Below are 22,067 nucleotides of genomic sequence, written 5' to 3'. Positions count from 1 at the left end.
AGATAAATCAGGAGTTTGGAATTGACATGTACACACTAATATATATAAAATAGGTAAACAACAAGGACCTACTGTATAGCACTAGCACAGGGAACTATGCTCAATATCTTATAATAACCTATCATGGAAAAGAATCTGAAAAAGAATATATATGTGTATATATATATACACACATATATATATATTTGTATAACTGAATCACTTTGCTGTACACTTGAAACTAACACAACTTTGTAAATTAACTATACTTCAATTAAAATGCATAGAAATTATGAAGCTAAGTATCTTGACAGAGAAGGGAAACATGCTACACTTATATCACTGCAAAATCCTTTTTTTTTTTTTTTGTCCATACGTGGGCCTCTCACCGTTGTGGCCTCTCCCATTGCGGAGCACAGGCTCCGGACGCGCAGGCTCAGCGGCCATTGCTCACTGGCCTAGGCGCTCTGCGGCATGTGGGATCTTCCCAGACCGGGGCACGAACCCGTGTCCCCTGCATCGGCAGGCGGACTCTCAACCACTGCGCCACCAGGGAAGCCCTGCAAAATCCTTTTGAGCTTTTAAAATGAACATAGAAATCTTTGCATATCATATGTACAGAGTATATAATACAAGAATTGTGTTTTAATTTTTTGCTGTAATTCCATATGCACATTTCATTCATTCAACAAATATTTATTGAGGACCTGCTCTGTGAGAGGCACTGCTTGCAAGGTATTGGGGATACCATGGTGACTGAGACAAAATACCACTTATATTCTAGTTACACATTTCTCTGTTAGCCCTTGTACTAACAAACTAATCATTTACAGTAACTGACTCTCAGGGGTTCTTTAAACACCTTATGACTCTGCTTACAAGCACTCCACCGTTACTATGCCACCATTGCCACAGCCATTTCAGTATTACTGAGTTCCATGAGGTCAGGGATGATTATTTTTCTTTTCCAACTCTCCAGCACTGAGCCTAGTGCTCAAAAACCTACAAACATTGGGTTTTCTCATTTTGTTTTATTTTTTTAGTTTAACAGGCATATAACAAAACCCTAACAAATGTTAATTTGCATTTCATTAAGTCATAAAAGATGTGCATTCATTCGTGTGATTTTATGTTTTTCCTTGTCTATAAACTGTCTACTCATTACATAGAATTTAGATACTGTCAAAATATATTTATAACAGTTTTTATGATGGTGAGCTTTATTTTTGTTGAAAAAATGTTTTTTGTTATTATATGCAGGAATTCATCCCCAACTTAGAACTTCTTTAAGGGAGCACTTCAAAATTTTCAAGTAGTTTAGCACTTTTCTAACTCTGTTCATGTTCCTTTCAAGATTATTATATGTAGTTGGGATAATGTGATATATGGACTTTCTACCTTTTTGTTTTGTTTGGTTTTGGTTTTTTTTGGTCACGCCTCACAGTTTGCAGGATCTTAGCTCCCCGACCAGGGATTGAACCCCGGGCCACGACAGTGAAAGCACTGAGTCCCAACCACTGGACTGCCAGGGAATTCCCTCTATGTTTTTGTAATTGCTAAAAAATACCTTTTATGTTCAAGAGCAAGATGAATTTTTTCCATTTATTTACTAGAGAGTACTCTTACGTGCTACCTTTAGATTCACACAATGTATCCATAAATTCTTCCCTCATTATTCTGTACTCAGACCTTCCAATCCCATTTTCCATTCATTCCTCTCTCCCGCCCCACCTCATTTTGTTAGCATTCCCATTTCTTTCTCATAACTTCTCATTGGTAACTTTTTGAGAGAGGGAGAGAGATCTACATATATTTCTTGCATTTCTGCTAGTTTTTCTTTTACTCACTTTCCTGGTACATGTTTAAGATGTGTGCATTCAGTATCACTACAAGGCTTTCATTGCTTTACGTATCTTTTACCTTTCATGGTGACCTTAATGTGTATCTCAGTGCTGCTTTAATTTCACAATTAATTTCATCTGCTAGCACGATGGTAATTCCTATTTTTAAAATTTTCCCATGAGTATGATTCACTATTATTATACATACGCCTTCTGACTTAAATGTCTCTCTTGTAAACCATAGACTGTTGATTTTAAAAACTCAAGATTTTAGAAATAGAGGAGCCATTTGAAGCATATCCAGCCTGGCCTTGTCATTTTACAGATAGGGGATTTGGAGCCCAAGGTCTTAGAGTTAACCAGCATGAGTGCTTGGGTTTCTTTACTTATCACCACTGTCCTGTAACACCAGTTAAGAGCATGGTGTAGACCAAAGGCGAGTTTGAATCTGGCTCTACCTTATCCGTTGTGTGGCCTAGGCATGTTGCCCAGCTTCTGCAAGCCTCAGTGTCCTCTTTGACAAAATAAAGATAATACTACTCTCCCAAGGAGTAGCTGTGAAGATAAAATATATGTAAGTGATTAGCACAATGCCTGGGAAAGAGATCAATAAATAGAGTAATTTTCATTTTTATTCCCTCTGCAATGTGTGGCTACTTCTAGAAAAGGTAGTGTACACAAAAACATTTTCTTAATGTTTCCTCAAATAACAGATGTTATAGTATGGACTTTTTTTTTAAGCTCTTGTCTGGCATTCCCATTTCTTGCAGGTTGGTTCTCTAAGATTTGTTTCCTAAGACCTTCCCTATCCATCTTCCTCTTCCCTTCAACCTTTGCCATCTCATCTGTATACTCAAGTCTGAAGAAGAAAACTCCCCACCATTTTCTTTTAAAACAACAACTTGCATGTAAAATGTCAAAATCTGCAGTCTCAGTAATGTCTCTTAGAAGTTTGATAGGATTGATATTTTAGGTTGTCAAAGCCACAGAAATGTGTCCATGGGGCTACTATCAACATCTAAGCTTATATAGTATTTTAAAACGACATAGCATTTTCATATCATTATCCCAAGAGTACTTCAGGGTGGGTAGGACAATACTGCACTGTCTCTGTATGAGGAAAATGATGCTGGGGGCAGATGCCAGTAGTAGGGTTCAGCTGGGAAGTGCAGAGTCCTGATCAGAAAGTCTGAGTCACTGGGCCAAATTGCAAAAGTGTGTTTGTTATAAGAACAACTGATAAGAGGGCGTGTGGAAAGAACAAACTGCTTCAACAGTTTATGCTAATGATTAAGTGAGGAGTTTTTCTCATCTCTTAGTAGTTCCATTTGGGCCCATAAAACAGAAACAGCTAACCTTTTGGAAGTATTGGGAAGTTAAGCTTCAACCCTTCTCTCTGAGCTCTCACGTACTCTTCATAAGATGATATACGTGATGGTTGTTAAAGACGTTAAGGCAGACTTCATTCAAGGGGGGCTATTACAATGGGGTTTTGTAATAGGGGAGAGAGATCAGGCTCAACTCCCAATGTGACAAGGAAAAGTGGGAATTTATAGCCAAGGAGCAGGGTGGGGATGAGTGGTTGCAAAATTACTAAGAGGAAGCATCAGGGGTAAGAACAGGATTCTTGCTGAAAACAAGCCAAGGTGAACAGACATCACCTGTGGATAGTGAAAAATGAGGAAAGCAATCAGAGAGTGAGGGTGGGAATTCTGGCTACAGTGCCTGAGCAAGATTCTTGCTAAAATTGGATGATGCAGAGACCAACATGGAAGCTCAAAAGGCAAGCCTAGTTGAACAGTTGTCTATTGGATTTAGCAATAGAATGATCATAGTTGATCTTGTATGTTAGACACTATAAATAAACAGATCTCTCCCAGTTAAATGATAAATAGACTCAGCACAACTTGGGCCTGTACAAATCCTGCAGCAGAGGGGGGAATGTCACATAAGGCTTTGGAGCTCTTAAAACCACATTGGAAACTAGAAGGCAAGGGAACAATTCTTTCAAAATTCTGTAAAACAAAATATTTCCAACCTAAAATTCTATACCCAGCCAAGCTATCAATCAAGTATGAGAATAGAATCAAGACATTTTCACATATGCAGAGTCTTACAGAATTTACCTCTTATGCGTTCTCTCGGGAAACTACTGCGTATTCGTGTTCCACCAAAAAAAGAGGAAGACATGGGAACAAGAGATCTAGACTTGAAAACTGACATGAAGGGAATTCCCAGAATAAGGGTAAAGAGGCATCTCAGGATGACATATCTAATGTATACCAGGCACAGACAGCGACTGTTCCAGACTTCAGCAAGTCAGAGAGCCCCAGGAGGTAGTACATCAAGAAGATGAAGTTGATAGGCTACCTGATGTGATGAAATTTTAAGAAGAGATTTAGACAACAGGCAGGGAGTTTATCATTGAGTTAAAAATAAACAGATAGAAACTAAAGAATATTTTTTAAAAGAAAGATATTAATTTCAGGGAAAACAAAAAGTTGGGCAGGAAAGGAATCACTTTGTGATTCAGCTCTGAATAGCATCCCAGTCATTATAATGTGTACATTCAATATTGGCCTATGCTGGGAGGGTATGAGAATAGGATGATGGAAAATATGCTTGCATGTGGTGGGAGTGAGGGGCTGTGAAAGAAAATGAAATCATAGTCATCCATATGGGCACTTCAGTCAATAGTGCCTAAAACAGAAGTGCATTAATCAGAGACAGTGGAAAATACCTAAATAATCAGCTTGGAGGGATGAGAGTGCTTATTTCTGCCTAGAAGAAAGGGGAGAAGGGAGAGATCTCTGGCTGGTAGGGGAAGGCTGTTTGTCTGCCTTCTTTAATCCCATCAATACCCACTGCCTTGAGTGTACCTCTGACACGCACCCTCATTGTTCCAGTCCTCCCTTCTGATCTGCCCCAAAGACAAGCACAACTGTCCTTTTTTTCTTTTTTTAATGGCTTTAATGCTGACCTCCACAGAGAAACACATTGGGGAAAACAGAGATAAAAGCAGGTGAGGTGACAAAGAATCTAGGAAGTTGTCTCAAGGCTGTAGCCTTGAGCCTTACCTCTCAAGCCCCCTTCCAAGATGGTAATGGGCAGCCTACTGGACTTTTGCTCTCAGGCAAAGATTCAAAGGGTGTGGCTCACAAAACATATCCTGATACTTTTCTAAAAAAATTTTTTAAATGGTTTTTATTTCTTCCAGTTATAAAGAAACACATGGATTCTGAAGAAAAATTAATGGTAAATAAAAATATAAGAATAAATCACCCTAATTCTATAACCCAGAAATAATCATCAACGTTTTGTTCTCATCTTTTTTTAATCTTTAACTAGATAAACTTTATCAGCACACATATAATATATACCTTTCCTATACAACGTATACCACCCAGAAATAACGTTTAACATTTCTTCAAGTCTTTTCTCTGTCTTTAACTAGACAAATGATTTCAGTACACATAAGACGTATATCCTTCATAAGTGTGAATTATGTTGGTCACTATTACGATAGTGAAAAGCTCAAAACAAATTAAATGTCCTTTAATAGGAAATGGTTAAACTAGAATATATTATGTACTCTAAAATATGGAATACTAAGTGATATTTTTCTAAAAGTGCTATTGTGGAAATGTGCTTATTGAAATGGAATGATATTTATAATGTATTGTGTATGTTTAAAAAGGAGGGGGAGGAGTTTTTTTTTACCACATTAAAAATTTTTTCAATAATTTACAAAGGGAGGGAGGGTGCAAAATTGTGTTTATGGTAATACCCTTTTCTTGGTGTGAAAAATAAATTTTATGTACAAGGCACTGAGCTAAGCACTTTACATACATTATCTAATTTAATTATCGTGGCTTTGGTAAAATTTTTAAAAATTTCCTCTTCACAGAAACACAAGGGACTTCCCTGGTGGCACAGTGGTTAAGAATCCACCTGCCAATGCAGGGGACACAGGTTTGATCCCTGGTTGGGGAAGATCCCACATGCCGCAGAGCAACTAAGCCCATGCTCCACAACTGCTGAAGCCCGCATGCCCTAGAGCCCGCGTGCTGCAACTACTGAAGCCTGTGCCCCTACAGCCCGTGCTCCACAACAAGAGAAGCCACCACAATGAGAAGCCTGCGCACCGCAACAAAGAGTAATCCTTGCTCGCCGCAACTAGAGAAAGTCTGTGCGTAGCAAAAAAACCCAACACAGCCAAAAATAAATAAATAAATAAATAATTTTTTTTTAAAATGAAGAGCAGAGAAAATATTTGAAACACACACACACACACACACCAAAAAAAAAAAAAAAAAAAAAAAAAACGCATGAGGACTCCAAGATAACATTAATGCAAAAATTGTCAGGGGTAGAAAGAAGAGGGAGAATTAAGTCTCCCCTAGGTAAGGCAATACAGCCTGGGCACCCAGGAACCTGGAGAGGATAAGCCCCCAGAAGGGGTTTGGGGTTGGGACATGTGGAGCACGAGGGGCTTCTGGGGAAGAGGTCAACAGTTGGGGACAGAGACATCTGTAGCTTGAGCTGCTGGAATCCAACCTCACCTGTGTCACCATTTTGATGTCCCCTTTTGGAGTCAATCCAATGATTAGGCAAAGGGTGATGTCACAGGGATTTTCTTTGAAATAGTTCAGAATGGGGAGCAGAGCCTCAGGAATGTCAAATGGGATTGATTAATTCTTGAACTTAAAAGCGTCGCTCTGTTGTGAGAAACTCTGGGTACCTTCAGAGCCCCAACTCCTTCACAATTGGACAAGGATCACTTAGTGTTCATCTTTTTACTGAGCTTCCTACCCCAAGCAGGTAAGAACCTGCTACCTTGTAAGAAAGCGTGTCCCGCACCTTCTGTGTAGTTAACTACCCAACCTAAACCCAGAGGAAGCAGCAGCACCAGGCCCCTCTTTGGGACACATCATCCCCTCTCCCTCCTCTGATGTGACTGATTACCAGGTCACTCTTCTGCTGCCAACAGCCACCACTGTTTCTGTTCCAGCCAGAACTCCGATGGCACATCTGGTGGCCTAGTTTTCAATGGGGCAGGGGCAAGATGGCTGCAGACCTCTGGCAATGGGCATGCACTTTCTGCAGAACCAGTAACAGATGCAGAGCTAGGACAGATCAGGGCTCAGCCGCAGGGAGGTCCGTGGAAGAAAAGGACAAATGCCAGGCAGGCTGATTCGGGCAAGATTATACAGAAGCCAGATTTGAATGCACTTTGGGCAGAAGTACTTGCTCCACACATGAGATTTTCCCAGGAAAATGAAAAGGGAGATATATCACCTGAAACCACTCCAGAAAAAGAAATTCCCAGGTAAAAATCATGAATAATTCCAGAGATGGAGTTAAGACCCAGAATTACACATAGTCAATAATAATTCCCTCTAGTGATTGTATTTAAACTTAATGCTTTCTTTTGAAACGGATAATGAAGTACGCCCTTACATAAATTCTGGAACTGAGCGCTTAAGTGAGGCAGGCCCTTGGGGGACACACCCAAGACCCCTAAATTCACACCAGGGAGGCAGCCACCCCTCCACCAAGGATTGCAGCTGCCCACCCCACAATGGACACTACACTCTTTAGCTCTTATTAGGGAAGCTGTTTTTGCCTCTCATCATTCCCTTTGACTATTTAAGATGGTTTTAATCATTTAAGATCTGAAATCTCATTGCTACACCAGCATTTTTGTTTGCAGTCTAGAAAAGTACATAATTAAATACTGGTTATCAGATAACCAATAATCAAATCTACTTGGCCTTTGATTCACAGGCTATCAGCTGGTTTTATCATCTCTAATGTCCTAGGCAGTTACTGTACTCATTAGCCTCTGAGCAGGAAGTCCATTTCCATGAGTGGAACCAAATTCAAGTGTATTCCTGTCCCCACTTTAGTTTAAGGACATTAGCATGGTTTTATTTCTTAATTTTATTTCCCTGTTTCTTTGTATGTTTAATTAGGCTAAAGATTCTTTGAACTCTAACTCCTGATTTGTTGTGTCTCTCACAGGGTTTACCAGAAGGCTAGGCCCACAGGCACTCTCAGTACTGAGATTCCAGTAGGAATATGGTACTATATCACCTTTTCTGTCAGCATCATAGGTGTCCACAATATTAGAGATGGAAGGGACTTACAGATATAACATATTTCAACTCCCTCATGTTACAGATGAGAACACTGAGACTTAGAGAGGGTGAATGGCTTGTGCAGGTTCCCACAGCACAGAAGCCAGGACTAGAATTCAGGCCTCCAGTTTCCAAGATCAGTGTTTTTCCATAATTATAGCAAACACCATCTCAGTTTAAGAGGAGGTGCTTCCCCATCCAGAAGAGCCTTGTGTTTGTAACTCTCCATGGGGCAGCCAGAGGGGCTGCTCCTTGGTATTCAGGCAGGTGGCTGCAAGGCCTCTCTGATGCTACCACAGCATCTGACACTCCAAGGACTGATTCTGGAAAAGTGGGAGGGGTCCCAGATTTTAGGGGCCTAAGAGACCAGACCAAACCCTACACCTCTTTGAGTCCTTGGTGGGGGATTTAGAAGAAATCTTGGCTCTCAGAGATGGTGACAGAAGGAGGAAGAGAGAGAAGGGAAATAACCTGACAAAGATGCAGGCCCTAATTCCCTCTCCTTGACAAAAAATGGGAGAACTTAAGCCTTGGCATATCTCCTGGAAATGACTTGCAAAAGAAGGACTTTGGAAAGTGCCTTTGATTTGGTTTAGGCAAGAAGACCACACAAGGAATGAATATTCTCTGGATGCTGTCTACAGACAGCCTATTCTGGAAATAATTGGCTACCTTGTATCAGCCTTCGCCTGTGTGGTTTGATTCAGAAAATTGATAAAGAATAAATAAATGATAAAGAGTAAATCCTGAGTTCTCATCACAAGAAAAAAATCTTTTTCTGTTTCTTTAATTTTGTATCTATATGAGATGATGGATGTTCACTTAATTTATCGTGCTAATCATTTCTTGATGTATGTAAGTCAAATCATTATGCCATACACTTATACAATGCTGTCTGTCAATTACATCTCAATGAAACTGGAAGGAAAAAAAAGAATAAATGGACATTAATTTTTCCTGCCAAGTCATTTTCTCTTAAGACAGGTCGGGCAGAGCATATAGTAGGGAATGTTTTTTATTTTCCTCTGCAGCTCCAGGGTTGAGCACAGACCTGGCACAGATTAGGTCAAAGCAGATTTACCAGTGAAGGGCCCCTCACTTGCATTGCTCCTTCTGAAGTCCAGGGAGGAGGCCTGCAATGTGTTCACTAGCTGTATGTCTTGTAATTTGCAAAAGTAAAAGGTTTCAGGCATAATTGTCTGTAGCTATTTGTATTACTTTAATGAAGAATCCTGGCTAATGTAGACAGTAAATGTTAGAGCTAGGACTTGAACCCAGGCTCTTAGTTCTGGTCCTGTGCTCCCTCTATCATGCCGCTCATGTAACTCATCTCAGGCTACAAGCCAAGCAAACCTTGCTGCTACTCTGGCAGGTAAAAGTCAGAATCCAGGGCTTCCCTGGTGGTGCAGCGGTTAAGAATCCACTGCCAATGCAGGGGACACGGGTTTGAGCCCTGGTCTGGGAAGATCTCACATGTCGCAGAGCAACTAAGCCCGTGGGCCACAACTACTGAGCCTGTGCTCTAGAGCCCATGAGCCACAACTACTGAGCCCACGAGTCTAGAGCCCATTCTCCACAACAAGAGAAGCCACCGCAATGCGAAGCCTGTGCACAGCAACAAAGAGTAGCCCCCATTCACCACAACTAGAGAAAGCCCACAAGCAGCAATGAAGACCCAATGCAGCCAAACATAAATAAATAAATAAATAAAAGTCAAAATCCATGGGGAGGAGTTTTACCTACCTGACTCCTAAAAATACTTGCAGGAGAGTGCAAATGCCAGAGACGAAGAAAATGGTGCTGATGAGGTAGCTCTGGGTCAGGGGGTCATGCTGCAAACACAGGTCCTTGGCCAGGATGAGCGGAACTGCCACGAGTCCCCCCAGGGCCGTGAGGAAGTGCTGTGGGCAGAGCAGAGAGAGGAGATGGGCTTGGAGATGCTGTAGTTGCCTACTCTACCTTCATTTCTATTCCTACTGCCAGAGGCAAGAGCTCCACCTCTAGTCTCAGAGGAGCCTGGCCTTAAGTGACAGGCAGCGAGATCCAGGCAAGCAGTAGGAAGGAACTAGGAAGTCCTGGCAGCAAGAAGCAGCGACCCAGCCAGAAGGTCTGGAGTTCAAGGGCAGGACCCTACTGTCGAGAACTGATGTTCTAGGTAAGAAATCAAGGCAGGGACACAGCACAGGAGGATATAACATGAACCAAGGAGGGGGCCTTAAGAACAAGAACAAGGCAAGAGGCTCATTATTAAAATACGGCATAAGGTGAGGGCAAGACCATTGACCAGGAAGGCCTGAGCACATTCTCCAAGATAGATCATGTGTTAGGTCAGAAAACAGCCTTAACAAATTTAAAAAGATTGAAACCATACCAAGAATCTTTTCTGCCTGCGATGGTATGAAACTAGAAATCAATAACAGGAGGAAAACTGGACACAAGTTTGTGGAACTTAAGCATCACACTTCTGAACAACCAATGGGTCAAAGAAGAAATCAAAAGGGAAATAAAAAAATAATCTTAAGACAACTTAAAATGGAAAAAAAACATACCAAAACTAATGGGATGCAGCAAAAGCAGTCCTAAGAGGAAAGTTTATAGCAATAAATGCCTACATTAAGAAAAAAGAAAGATCTCAAATAAACAACCTAACTTTATTCCTCAGGGAAGTAGAAAAGGAAGAACAACGTCCAAAGTTAGAAGAAGAAAGGAAAAAACGATGATCAAAGCAGAAATAAATGAAATGAAAAACAATAGAAAAAAATCAGCAAAACTAGAGTTGTTTTTTTAAGATAAATAAACCCTTAGCTAAACTCAGAAAAAAGGAGAGAAGACTCAAATAAAATTAGAAATGATACAAAACAAATACAAAGTACCATAAAACATTAGTATGAACAATAACACACCAACAAATTGGATAACCTAGAAGAAATGGATAAATTACTAGAAACACACAACTTACCAAGATTGAATCATGAAGAAATAGAAAATCTGTACAGACCAATAAGTAGTGAGGAGACTGAAACAGTAATCAAAACTTTCCAATGAAGAAAAGCCCAGGAACAGGTGGTTTCACCGGTGAATTCTATCAAACATCTAAAGAATTAGCACCAAGCCTTCCCAAACTATTCCAAAAAACTGAAGAGAAGGAAACACTCCCAAACTCATTTTACAAGGGCAGCATAAACCCTGATACCAAAGCCAGATAAGGACACTACAAGAAAAGAAAACTACAGGCCAATATCCTTCATGGATATAGATGTAAAAATTTTCAACAAAATACTAGCAAACTGAATTCAACAGCACATTAAAAGGGTCATACACCATGATCAAGCAGGATTTTATCCCTGGATCCAAGAACGGTCAATATACACAAGTCAAAAAATATGATACATCACATTAATAAAATGAAAGACAAAAATCATATGATCATCTCAATAGATGCAGAAAGAGTATTTGACAAAATTCAACATCCTTTCATAATAAAAATATCTACATTATCCATTTTATTGGCTCATAATAATATTTTTAAAAATAGCGTGACATTTGTTCTTCTTATTTTGTAGAAAAGCACAAAGAAGTTAACAAAATAGTGTATCCCATCCCTGGTACCCCACATTGAACTATTTGTAAAATTAAAAGAAACACATCTATGAGATTAGAAAATTCAAGCTATAAAAGTTACAAAATAAATAGCGAAAGTTGAAAGCCACCCTTCCTTTCCTAGTTTCTCTTCCCAAGGCTAAATACCTCTATTAGTTTCTTGTGAATTCTTCAAAACATGCAAAATTACTACATATACTTATTTCTATTGTTCTATCTCTCTTTTGTTTGTTAGTTTTTAACACAAAAGAAGATCACATTATACACAGTTATTTACTTGGCTTTTTTCACTTTATATTGGTGATCATTTTTTAACTGCAAGGTAGATACATCTTTCTCTAACAGCTACATAAAAAAATTACTTGTTAGGATGTGACACAGTTCTCTAAGATGGATATTTTAGGGGTGTTTCTAGGGTTTTGTTTGTTTGTTTGTTGTGATTTTACTATTACCAAAAGAAGAACATCTTTTTTTTTTTTTTTTTTGGTGTGTGTGTGTGTGTGTGTGTGTGTGTGTGTGTGTGTGTGTGTGTGTGTGTGTGTGGCATGCGGGCCTCACTGTTGTGGCCTCTCCCGTTGTGGAGCACAGGCTCCGGATGCTCAGGCTCAGCGGCCATGGCTCATGGGCCCAGCCGCTCCGCGGCATGTGGGATCTTCCCAGACCGGGGCACGAACCCGTGTCCCCTGCATCAGCAGGCGGATTCTCAACCACTGCGCCACCAGGGAAGCCCAAGAAGAACATCTTTGTACTTACCTTAACGAGTCTTGCCCAGCATATCTATAGAAAAATCCTTTTTTTTAAAAATTTGGCCATGCCGCACGGCTTGCACGATCTTAGTTCCCCAACCAGGGATTGAACCCCGCCCTCAGCAGTGAAAGCACAGAGTCCTAACCACTGGACCACTGGGTTATTCCCTACAGAGAAATTCTTATGCATTAGGGACTGGGTTAAACAATATATATGTTTTACATGTTCACAGAAAAGTTGCACCAAATAACATTCCAACAAAAGTGTTTGAGACTGCTTGTTTCCCAATATTCCCCAAGCATAGGTTATCAAACTTTTTAGTTGTTGCCAAACAAATTATAATTGGTATCTTGAAAAAAAAAACCAACACCACCATGGCCCAGTTGGTGTCCTTGATGTGACCAATTAGCTCAGCATGGGGGAGAATCCTCCCTTAACTCCAAGCCCCACCCCCAAACTCCTTGAGAGGAAGAGAGACTGGAGGAGCCTTGAGCCCCCTGGAGGTCAACAACATGGAAGGCAAGAATATCAACAACATGGAAGCCCAGAATATCAGCAATTTGACCTGAGTGTGTGTTCATGTGCCTTTTGAGGCAGAACTTCTTTGGACCGAGTGCTTATGGGTGGCATTACCTGGACCCCCAAGAAGATGCACAGATACCATGGTGGGATATCCAGGATGCTATAAGCCAGGTGGCTACTGCTGAGACCCCTAGGCTGGCCATCCTTCTTGCTGCCTTGGCCACCTTCATGGGAGTTGAGTACACCATCACTCCTCTGCTGAGAACAAGAGAAGAACACATTTGAGCATTTCAAGAGGAATCAAGTGGACTTTTGATGCTGAAACCTCGGTCTCTGTGAACCGGTACTGAATCAAATCTCAGAGACAGAGTTTGGGGTGAATTAGAAAAGAATAACTTTATTATTTTGCTAGGCAAAGGGGGACACAGTGGTCTCCTGCCCTCAAAAACTGTGTGTCCCAACCTGGGAGGATTTGGTGAGGAGTTTTATGGCAACGGTTCAAAGGTGGATTTGCTGATAAGATTAGGGTGTGTGCAGGGCCTGCACTCCTTTAATCTGATCTCAGGTAATCTGATGAGTTTCTGTGGTTCTTTTAATCTGGCCTCAGGTGGTCTTCTTGAAGAGTTTCTCTGGTTCCTTTAATCTGGAATGAAGAATGCTGACATCTTCCATTTATTGGGGGTTTTAGTTCTATAAAGAGCTCAAAAGATATAGTTATGTGCATCCCTTGAGGATGAACCAGGACCCTGTCCCAAGGCTGCACTATGGTTTCTTGGCTGCTCCTCCCTTGTCTCTGCATCCCCCTCCCTTCCCTAATTAGCAACTGTTTGAATCTGCCCTTTGGGACTCAGGGAAGGTCTTGGAAGCTGGAGTCTGTTCCCTACAAGTAAGGAACAGGGAACATGGAAAGGCTTCCGTGCCCAGAAGCCCCCTAGGGTCCTGCTCAGTTTCACTTTCTGGTTTCAACCAGACAGATGGACAGCTTTCCAGAGGCAAGAGCGATGGGATAGAGATAACTGCTGGCCTGTTTGGGATTTTTAGGTCAAAAGACCAGTGATTTTCTATATTATACATCTGCAGCAAGACCTCCACATGCAGTCTGGGGCCAATCAAGAGAGGTGGGTGCCTTGCCTGAAGCCCTGGCAGAGAAGAAACTTTGTGGAGGAGGGAATGGGGGTCAACTCCACGGTCAGGAAATGGGCAGGTAAATGGGGATTCTGGCCCAGAACGGTGTAGCTGCCCTTGCATATGCTCCTACAGGCCAGCCTTGCGCCAAAGCCCTCATCACAGCATGTTTATTATAATGGATGGACTGTTTCCTTATCCATCTCTTCTCCTGGGGTGTGAGTTCCTAGAATGCATTCACTGTGCCTTATTCTTTTTGTCCCAGCTTCTAGAACAGTCTGTGTGCTCAGTCTGAACAGTCTGAGTGTATGGATGAATGAATGGATCTAACACAAATGTAAATAAGTGCAGGGCATACAGAATGCTCTAGGGTCAAGAGCCAAGTTACATTCCTACCAGTTTAACCCCCGATTAACTTTGAATCATAAACCTTCTCCTCCAACTTATTGGCTATATAGTTTACCAAACTTGGGCAAATTACTAATATTTTTAAGCCTCATTTTTCTGATCTATATAACAGAAATGTCAATAACACCTACTTCATAGTTGAGGCAGTCCTCCTCCTCCATAGGGTAGAGCACTGGCAAATCTGATCCTAATTCCTTCCCAGTACTCGGGGCCCACATCATTGGCGATGGAGAAAATGGCCCAGCACACTGAGCCTCCAGGCAGCCGGAAGAGCCCAGGGCCGTGGTCAGGCTTGCTGATCGTGGGTGGACTAAGCCAGCCACAGCACAGCTCTGAAGAGTCACATTGTTCCTGGGCCTCGGAACAGCGTTTGCTCATTAACCTTCTAGCATTTCGTTTCTGAAACTTAAATGTAAGGATTTTGTCTCTACTCATCTATTTAGCAATGCCTGGAAACAAGCATCCCAAAACTGTTCCAGGAAGCATTCCCTGACTTCGCTCCATCCCGGCCTCAGACTAGACGAGGCCTTCCCTCCTCAGAGGCATGTTTACTACAACCCAGAACACACCTCACTACCATCATATGTCTTCTCGTCCAAAAGGCCATAAAGTTCCAAAACTACTCCATCTCTAGCACAGAGTTAGAGCTCATAGCACTCTCTGTTGAGCTATAAAATAAATGAACCCACGTATAAAGTAATGACCGTAAAGAATTTTTCTCACGGATTTTTAATAATAAATACTTAACTGGTTAGAATTCTTTAGAAACAACCTGCTGATCTTAGTTAGACTCCTTAAAAGAAGGCGGCACTGATGCTACTTGGTACTTGGGTCGCACAAGAAAGACGGCTGGCTCTGCCTAAGGATGTCAAGGCCAAGCCAAAGATGGCCGGGAGGCTGCTGGAGGGAAGTCTGGATCACTTATCGCGAGGTTTTAGTGAAGGTGTGGCACAGTCAGTGAGCACGACAGCGGAAAAAGTGGGAGAACAGGCTGAGGAAAAGAGGCGGGGCAGAAGGAAAGAGCGGCTGGCTGATTGGCTGGTTGGTTGATTGATGCTGGGTAGGCTACACAGAACAGCAGAGTACCCAGTTTGGAGTGGGGGAGACGTGGTCTGTCATTCCCCTGCTTGGCAGCCATAGGCACTTCACTTTCCCTCTCCCAGCCTCGGTGTCCCCTTCTAACTCTGGGAGGGTTGCAAAAATACTGGAAGTCTGTGTGGCCGCCTGTTACGTGCGCCGGTGATGGAGTTCACCGGGCTGGGGCGGGTACAGCTGCCAGCAAACTCACCTCATACCTTCTCCCAGGACCCCTCGTAATTCTCAGAAAGGTGATGGGAAGGGAAACACTGACTGAGGGAAATGTTAGTTTGGGGTCTTTTTTTTTTTTCCTATTAAGAGTCAATGACTCAAAGAGTGTTCTCAGCTTGATGACCTCTGAATGTTCTAAGTTCTGTCTAGATATCAACTTGGACCATCTGAAGGTTATGGAAACCACTTCTGTAATCGCTTTAAAACAGTTTTCTGGGAAATTGACCTTGTATGAGGCCCCACATGAAAAAAAAATTAGAACTGAGAGTGGGGAAAAACTTGTCTTCATTGAGAACAGCTGGTTCTTTGCTTCTGATAAGAGTGTGAGACTTCTGTGAAACCTGTCAGTCATGGCTGGTAGAAAGCATAGGGCCTGATCAAGATATATCTTTTGTTGTAAACTACCTTACCTCACTTATGCAAAGCACTGAGACAAAAAATAAAATAAGCAGCTACACAGTGTACCTGAGATTCCTGTGTGTCAGAGATGAGCCACTAGCATATTAAAGACACACATAGAAACAAGTGACATCCCAGAGGTATTTTAGAGCAGGGGCTTCTCACATGGAGGTGGAAGAAGTCCCATCTCAGGGCATATCCGCACAGGGGAAGCGCCTTTATCCCAGGAGAATCCCTGGGCGGGAAAATTCTGTGCCTCTTAGAGCAGCAGAAGAATGCCTACAGATCCCTTTTTGAAGGAAGAATGAACTCTTAACGAAGCTTCCGTGCCAGTGAGCACTGGTGTGAGAAGGGGGGCCGCAAAGTCTTCTGGTGGGAATTGTCTATCAGCTCAACACGAGCTGTAATTTCGCCAAAAGCCTTGCTCACAAGAGGCGAGGCATTGTGCTGAGGCTTGGCATTTTATAGTGCTTTACAGTTTGCAAAGACCTTCCAATGCATCCTCTCATTTGATTCTCACAACCCAGTTTAACGATGAGGAGACTGAGGCTCAGTGAGGTTACAGTGAGACTGAGGCTTGTCCGAGGTCCCCTTGTACATGGGAGAATGGAACCCTCCTCTTTTGGTGTTGAAGGCAGTTGCTGGCAGGTGCGTCCCTGTAAGTACAGGGACAGCTCGCCAGCTCTCAGGAGCAGACCAGCAGAGCAGCAGGAGACTCTGCTGCAGACGGGGCAGCAGTGGGAAAGGAGGATTCCTTGGGGGGAAGTGAATCCCTTGGCCCTCTGACTCCATCCATCCCCCATACAGCCTCCCACTCCCCGACGCGGGAGGGAAGTTACGAAGCTTTGCTTCCTAACACTTCCATTCAGCTGACTCTAGCCAATGGGATTGTCCATATCCCTCCAAACGTGGCCTCAATTATCCTGCCTCAGTGCCTTTGCTCACCCTGTGCTCCCTACCTGATCCCCACGACCCTGCTTCCCCTAAACCCACCTTCAAAGAGCTCAGTGCCTCCTTTTCCTTTACCTCTTCTGCTTCCCCCACCCGTTACGATTGCCCTCCTTGTACTCCCAACACACCTGTCGCTCTGTTATGTTATTCACCATCTTCTCCCTTGTATCAGAAATATTTTTTTATACCCCGCTTTCCCCTAGCTAGGCCATAAGCTTTCAAGGTGGAGAAGATGTCTTCTCCATGTTTATACCCCTAGAAGATTCTAGCAAAGCAATATGCACTTGAAAACCAAAAACATCTCAGAAAATGGCCTCTTAATCTGGGTGCTGAAACTGAGGCTTTAAAGAAAATGACAAGACAGGCCACTGAAAAAAAGTCAGATGTGTCCAGACTCCTCCACTCCCCACTGGCCTCAGGTGAGCCAAAGAGGTGGAAAACATCACAGCCTTCAGAAAATGGAGTCTTCAACTTATTTCCCAAGATTTGGGGGGGGGGGGGGGGGCTTCCATAAGGTAGTGGCAGAAGTGTTTAAAAAAAAAAAAAGGTCCCAAATGGAGTCACTTATGCTAAGCCCCATGTCAGCAAACCAAGACTTAATATCTAACCTAACTGCAGTTTCAGTCTCTCCCAGGAATGTAACCTTTAACCAGTCAGTCTGGAATTATCTGATCAGCACTAGTGAGTTGATCTGTCTGGTAGACACCTGCTTTCAGGAAAGTGACCTCACCTGAAACAATCCACTCTTTGATAGAATAACTTCCTTGCCCTGCCTCCTTCTGCGTATAAAACTCTTCCATTTTGCACAGCTCCTCAAAGCCCCTTTCTATCTGCTATGATGGGATGCTGCCCGTTTCATGAATCATTGAATCAATTAGAGCTTTAAATTTACTCCGTTGAATTTTGTTTTTTAACAGAAGGAATTCTGAGGAGAAGACAGGAGATTTCTCTCAGGTGTCTTCCACAATATTCCAGAAGAGATGGTCAGGGTCTCTTTACCAGAAGGCTGACCAGCAGTGGGCAGGGTCTGACAGCCTGGGTCCAGGCGATAGTTCTGAGGGCCCAGCCTAGGTTCGTGGGTGGCACTTGTCCCACAGACACCATGGCTGCGCTTGGAGGGGGGAGGGTCCCCACTCAGTCCACCCTGTTGTTTTTACGTGGCCAAAATAGGTTGGAGAGAATGGTGGGACCAGGGTTCAAGGACGAGCTACAGAGGCCTCCAGATGGGTTACTGTCACTTTACTTCTCTGGGCCTCAGTTTCCTCATCTGTAAAATGGGAACAGAGGTGCATGCTTCATTGGCTTGAAGGTAGAAAACAAGTACATAAAGTGCCTGGGGCATACTGGTTATTCAGTAAATGTTAGTTCTCTCTCTCTTTCTCTCTCTCTCTCTCTCTGCTTCCCTCTCTCTTTCTCTTTGTTTTGCTTCAGAAAGGGTTTCTGATCAAAGAAATCATAATGCTGAGAAACCTACAAAACAAACATTTAGATTCAACAGCGTAAAGCAAAGAGGACTTTTCAGCTCTCCCTTCTTCCTCTGTACTCCATTCACAGAGTTCGGCACCCAGGGAGGAATCTTTGCCTCTGTGAGGCTGAGGTCGGGAGGACAGCTCTAATAATCCAAAGTCTTAGCTAGAACACGAGTCAATGTCCTTAGCACTGAAAATGAACCGGCATTAGGACTTCATGCTGGGACCCCCTCCAGGCATCTTTCCTCCTTTCTGCTACCCCACCCCACCCCTTATGTTTCCCTCTCTTCTGCTAGCGCTCACCAAGGGCTTGGGGTGCTCACAGCTGGTGATGGCAGAGTTCATGGCCGCTTAGGGTCTTCTCCTGTTGGCTTCCTCTCAGAACAAAAAAGAAGCCGCTCCAGGAGAGGAAGATTAACTTCTCACCGCCTGCCAAAATAATCAGAGAAAGACGAGGATCTGGGCCAGCTCCGGGGAGGGTGGGGCCTCCAAGCCCCACCTGCTGGTCTGCAACAGACTGCCCCTCCAGCCCTTTCCGGGCACACTGCAGGGGACCAAGGTGCCTTCCGTGGCAGGGAATGTTTCACAATTTGATAAGTATGGGTAACTGCAGAGAAGTTAATGATCCCTCTTGGTACCAAGGAAAAAAATCAGGGTGCAGCCTGTTGGGATGTGGCAGGAGAGCACTTTCCGGAAGCCAGGTTTCCAGGGGCAGGAGACGAGGGGGATGAGGGTGAGGCTCTGGGCTGAACATAGAGGCTTTTCTGTTTTCTAAAGCTGATTTCTAGCGACTGGCTGAGCCGGAATGAAAGCACTGCAAAAGTAGCGCAAGTAGCCTGGCCCCTGAGATGCACTAATGCAGTCATTAGTGAGGGAAAGGTATTACTGCTGACCTGGGAGAGGCCACTAAGGCTCATGGTGGGAGCAAAGGCCTCAGGTGGGAGACGGAGGAAAAAAATGCTTCTAATCCTTGGGTGCTTGTCTCCCTAATACCCAGAAACTTCTAATAACCCCCCTTTCAGAGAGACAAGTCCAGGAAGGCACAGTCTTGCTCTGATTCTGCACAGGGCACTAAAACGCTCCTCCAAAACTCTCAATAAACCCCACTCTATGAAGTCCAGTGCAAGCAAATACCTGCTATTCATAACGATGGAGTGTTCTGGAATGGGTAGCACTGGGTCTCAAGTTTCGGGAAACACACAGTGGGACACACGTAGACGTTGATGGGAGTCGGTCCAAGAGGAAGCCCTGAAAAACACAACAATGAGAAGTCTGACAAGGGAGGGGACAGAGCTGACTTAGGCTGTAACAGAAAAACCAAGGTTCGAAGAAGAGAGTCAAAGGTCACTAATTACTGTATACTTACCTCTGCACTGCACTACACCTTTATTTTTTTAATCTTACTTAATGTGCACAACAAACTGGCATTCACATCCTTATTTTACAGGATTAAAAATCTTGTAAATTCAGATTTAAGATTAAGAAATTTGGGTGTCGATGGGTTAAGCTATTTGCCCAAGATTCATAAAATGCAGGAGCCGAGATTCAAACCCAGACGGTCTTGTTCCACAGCCCCCAGGCCTCCAGGAGATGCCCAACGGAGACAGGCAAGCGCCCTGGGTCTGAATATGCGCAGGGTGAGGCTCAGAGGAGATGGTCCAGGGAGTGTGGCCGGAGGGGCTTCCTCATGCTACCTGGAAAGGAAACACAGATCCTCTACAAAAGGCACCAGGGGCTCCAAGTTCACCTGAGAAGGGAAAGTGAGGCCGCTCGGCCCCAGGCGTAATGGGTCCTGCAGCTATTGGGGTCCGCTGAGCACACTAAGTGTGCAGTTCCCAGGGCGGGTGAGGCAGGAGGTAAGGAGAGAGACCAGGTGCCAACATTCACGTGGACAGCGAAGAGCACAAGCTGCGGCTGTTGCTCCAGGAACGCCTGGCTGGGAGGTGCGGGGGTCCGAGCGGGGGCTGCCTGCACTACCCCCAGCCCCCCTACCCTCACAGACCTGTGGGCACAGGCAAAGTTGGGGTCACGCTGGACATCTCTTTTCCCCGTCACCTTCTGGGACGGCACGGAAGGAGGGGGCTTCTCAGACCCTGCCCCCCCCCACAGAAGGTCCCTCCTCACTCCACGTGGCCCTCTCCTCTCCCTGCCGTTTGCTGGGGTGTACAATTAAAGTCCTCTGTAACGTGAGATAAAACGGTGCGGGGTTAGCTGCACAACTCAGGCAAAGCAGAAAGACGGTCTCCTGTCACCCCTTCGTGTGGCTGCCTGTACAGTGTGTTCCGAGCCTTCCTCCCTCTTGATCCTCAGGTTCTCTCTTCTGAGCCTGACACTCTTTTGTCTCACACGGTTCTTTGCACAGGTCCTCCCAGCGTTCAACCTTTGGCGTGCGGTCACTGCCGCCGTCTCCACCGTGCTCAGCAGCTCGCAGGCGGAGCCAAGCCAGTCCCTTTCCTTTTCCTCCACGTTCCACGCCTTAGAAGTCACTTCCAGGGAATTCCCTAGTGGTCCAGGGGTTAGAACTGGGCCATTTCACTGCCAAGGGCCCGGGTTTCGTCCCTGGTCAGGGAACTAAGATTCCTCAAGCCGCGCGCCTCGGCCAAAAAAAAAAAAAAAAGAAAAAAAAGTCACTTCCACAGACTAGTCGCTCCACTCATCATTGGCCAGGCCCGGCTTTGAAACAGGAGGGAAGGGAGCAGGGCACAAGCTTTAAACAAATGACATAGCCCTTGAGGATATGACATAAACTGGCTGGAACCTACTAGGTCCAAGATGGCTGAAGATTCGACTCCCAGTAGCCCTTGAGCCTCGCTATACGCTCATTATAATATATTAACGTGCGAATGACACACCCCCAGGCGCCACGGCAGTTCTGAGGCCGAGCCTAAAAGGCCAAAAAGTGGGCGGTGGTCCATTTCCTGGAAATACCCCCCCCCCTTCTCCAAGATAGTTGGAATAATCCTCTCACTCATTAGCCTGTGAAATTACACCCCGCCCATAAAAACTAACCACCCCCTCGTTCGGGGCCTCTCGCCTTCCGAGATGGGCCACACTCTGTCTGTGGAGTGCGTTTCTCCCATGGCTGCTCTCACTTTCCGAGATGACCCCATGCCCTGGGGCTACTCTTGCCTTTTGACGCTGTCCGCATTCTATGGAATGTGTATCTCTCTAAATAAATCCACTCCCTACCTATCGCTTTGTCTCTCACTGAACTCTTCCTGCCCTGAACCTGAACTTCAGTAGGTCCTGAGACCAGGTGTGTGATTTTAATTAAAAGACAGTGGTTCAAGTCCCAGCTGAGTTGTGCGGTTTCAGCTTCTGCTACCATTTCTCACCCCAAAGCCACGGTGGTACCCGCAACTCTCCCACGGTCTCAGCTGCCCCAGCGGGTGGTCCTGCCCTCCCTCCCCAGCTGGAATGATCCTGCTACCCCATACGCACACCAGCCCGAGGTTCGCCACACACACACACACACAACACATTCACGTGTGGTTATTTATGACTCTGTGTTTCAAATTACGGAAATCCAGTTCTAATAATCAGCTCTCGCAATGAGAGAAATTGGTTTTAAGAATATG

At 44.1% G+C, this 22,067-nt stretch overlaps 1 protein-coding gene across 5 annotated transcripts in view; it reads right to left on the bottom strand.

The window, feature by feature from the left end:
* The window catches only part of LOC131762324 (solute carrier family 23 member 1-like), a 51,479-nt gene extending 30,469 nt beyond the window's left edge, over nt 1-21,010 (bottom strand). For 2 of the 5 annotated variants that reach the window (XM_067042083.1, XM_067042080.1), the window contains exons 1-5: nt 20,237-21,010; nt 19,624-19,737; nt 18,793-18,918; nt 12,941-13,087; nt 9,704-9,861 (exon numbers count right to left, since the gene is read on the bottom strand). In XM_067042083.1, the coding sequence (XP_066898184.1) occupies nt 9,704-9,861; nt 12,941-13,087; nt 18,793-18,834 (347 nt within the window). In that variant the 5' untranslated portion in view covers nt 18,835-18,918; nt 19,624-19,737; nt 20,237-21,010. The remainder of the gene's footprint in view (nt 1-9,703; nt 9,862-12,940; nt 13,088-18,792; nt 18,919-19,623; nt 19,738-20,236) is intronic. The other 3 variants (XM_059073849.2, XM_067042081.1, XM_067042082.1) reach the window with 3 other exon arrangements.
* Nucleotides 21,011-22,067: the final 1,057 nt, after the last annotated feature.

This window comes from Kogia breviceps, chromosome 9 (genome assembly GCF_026419965.1).
Source record: "Kogia breviceps isolate mKogBre1 chromosome 9, mKogBre1 haplotype 1, whole genome shotgun sequence".
NCBI lineage: Eukaryota > Metazoa > Chordata > Mammalia > Artiodactyla > Physeteridae > Kogia > Kogia breviceps.
Note: the sequence above shows the minus strand (reverse complement) of the source record. Positions and strands in the feature narration are given on the sequence as shown.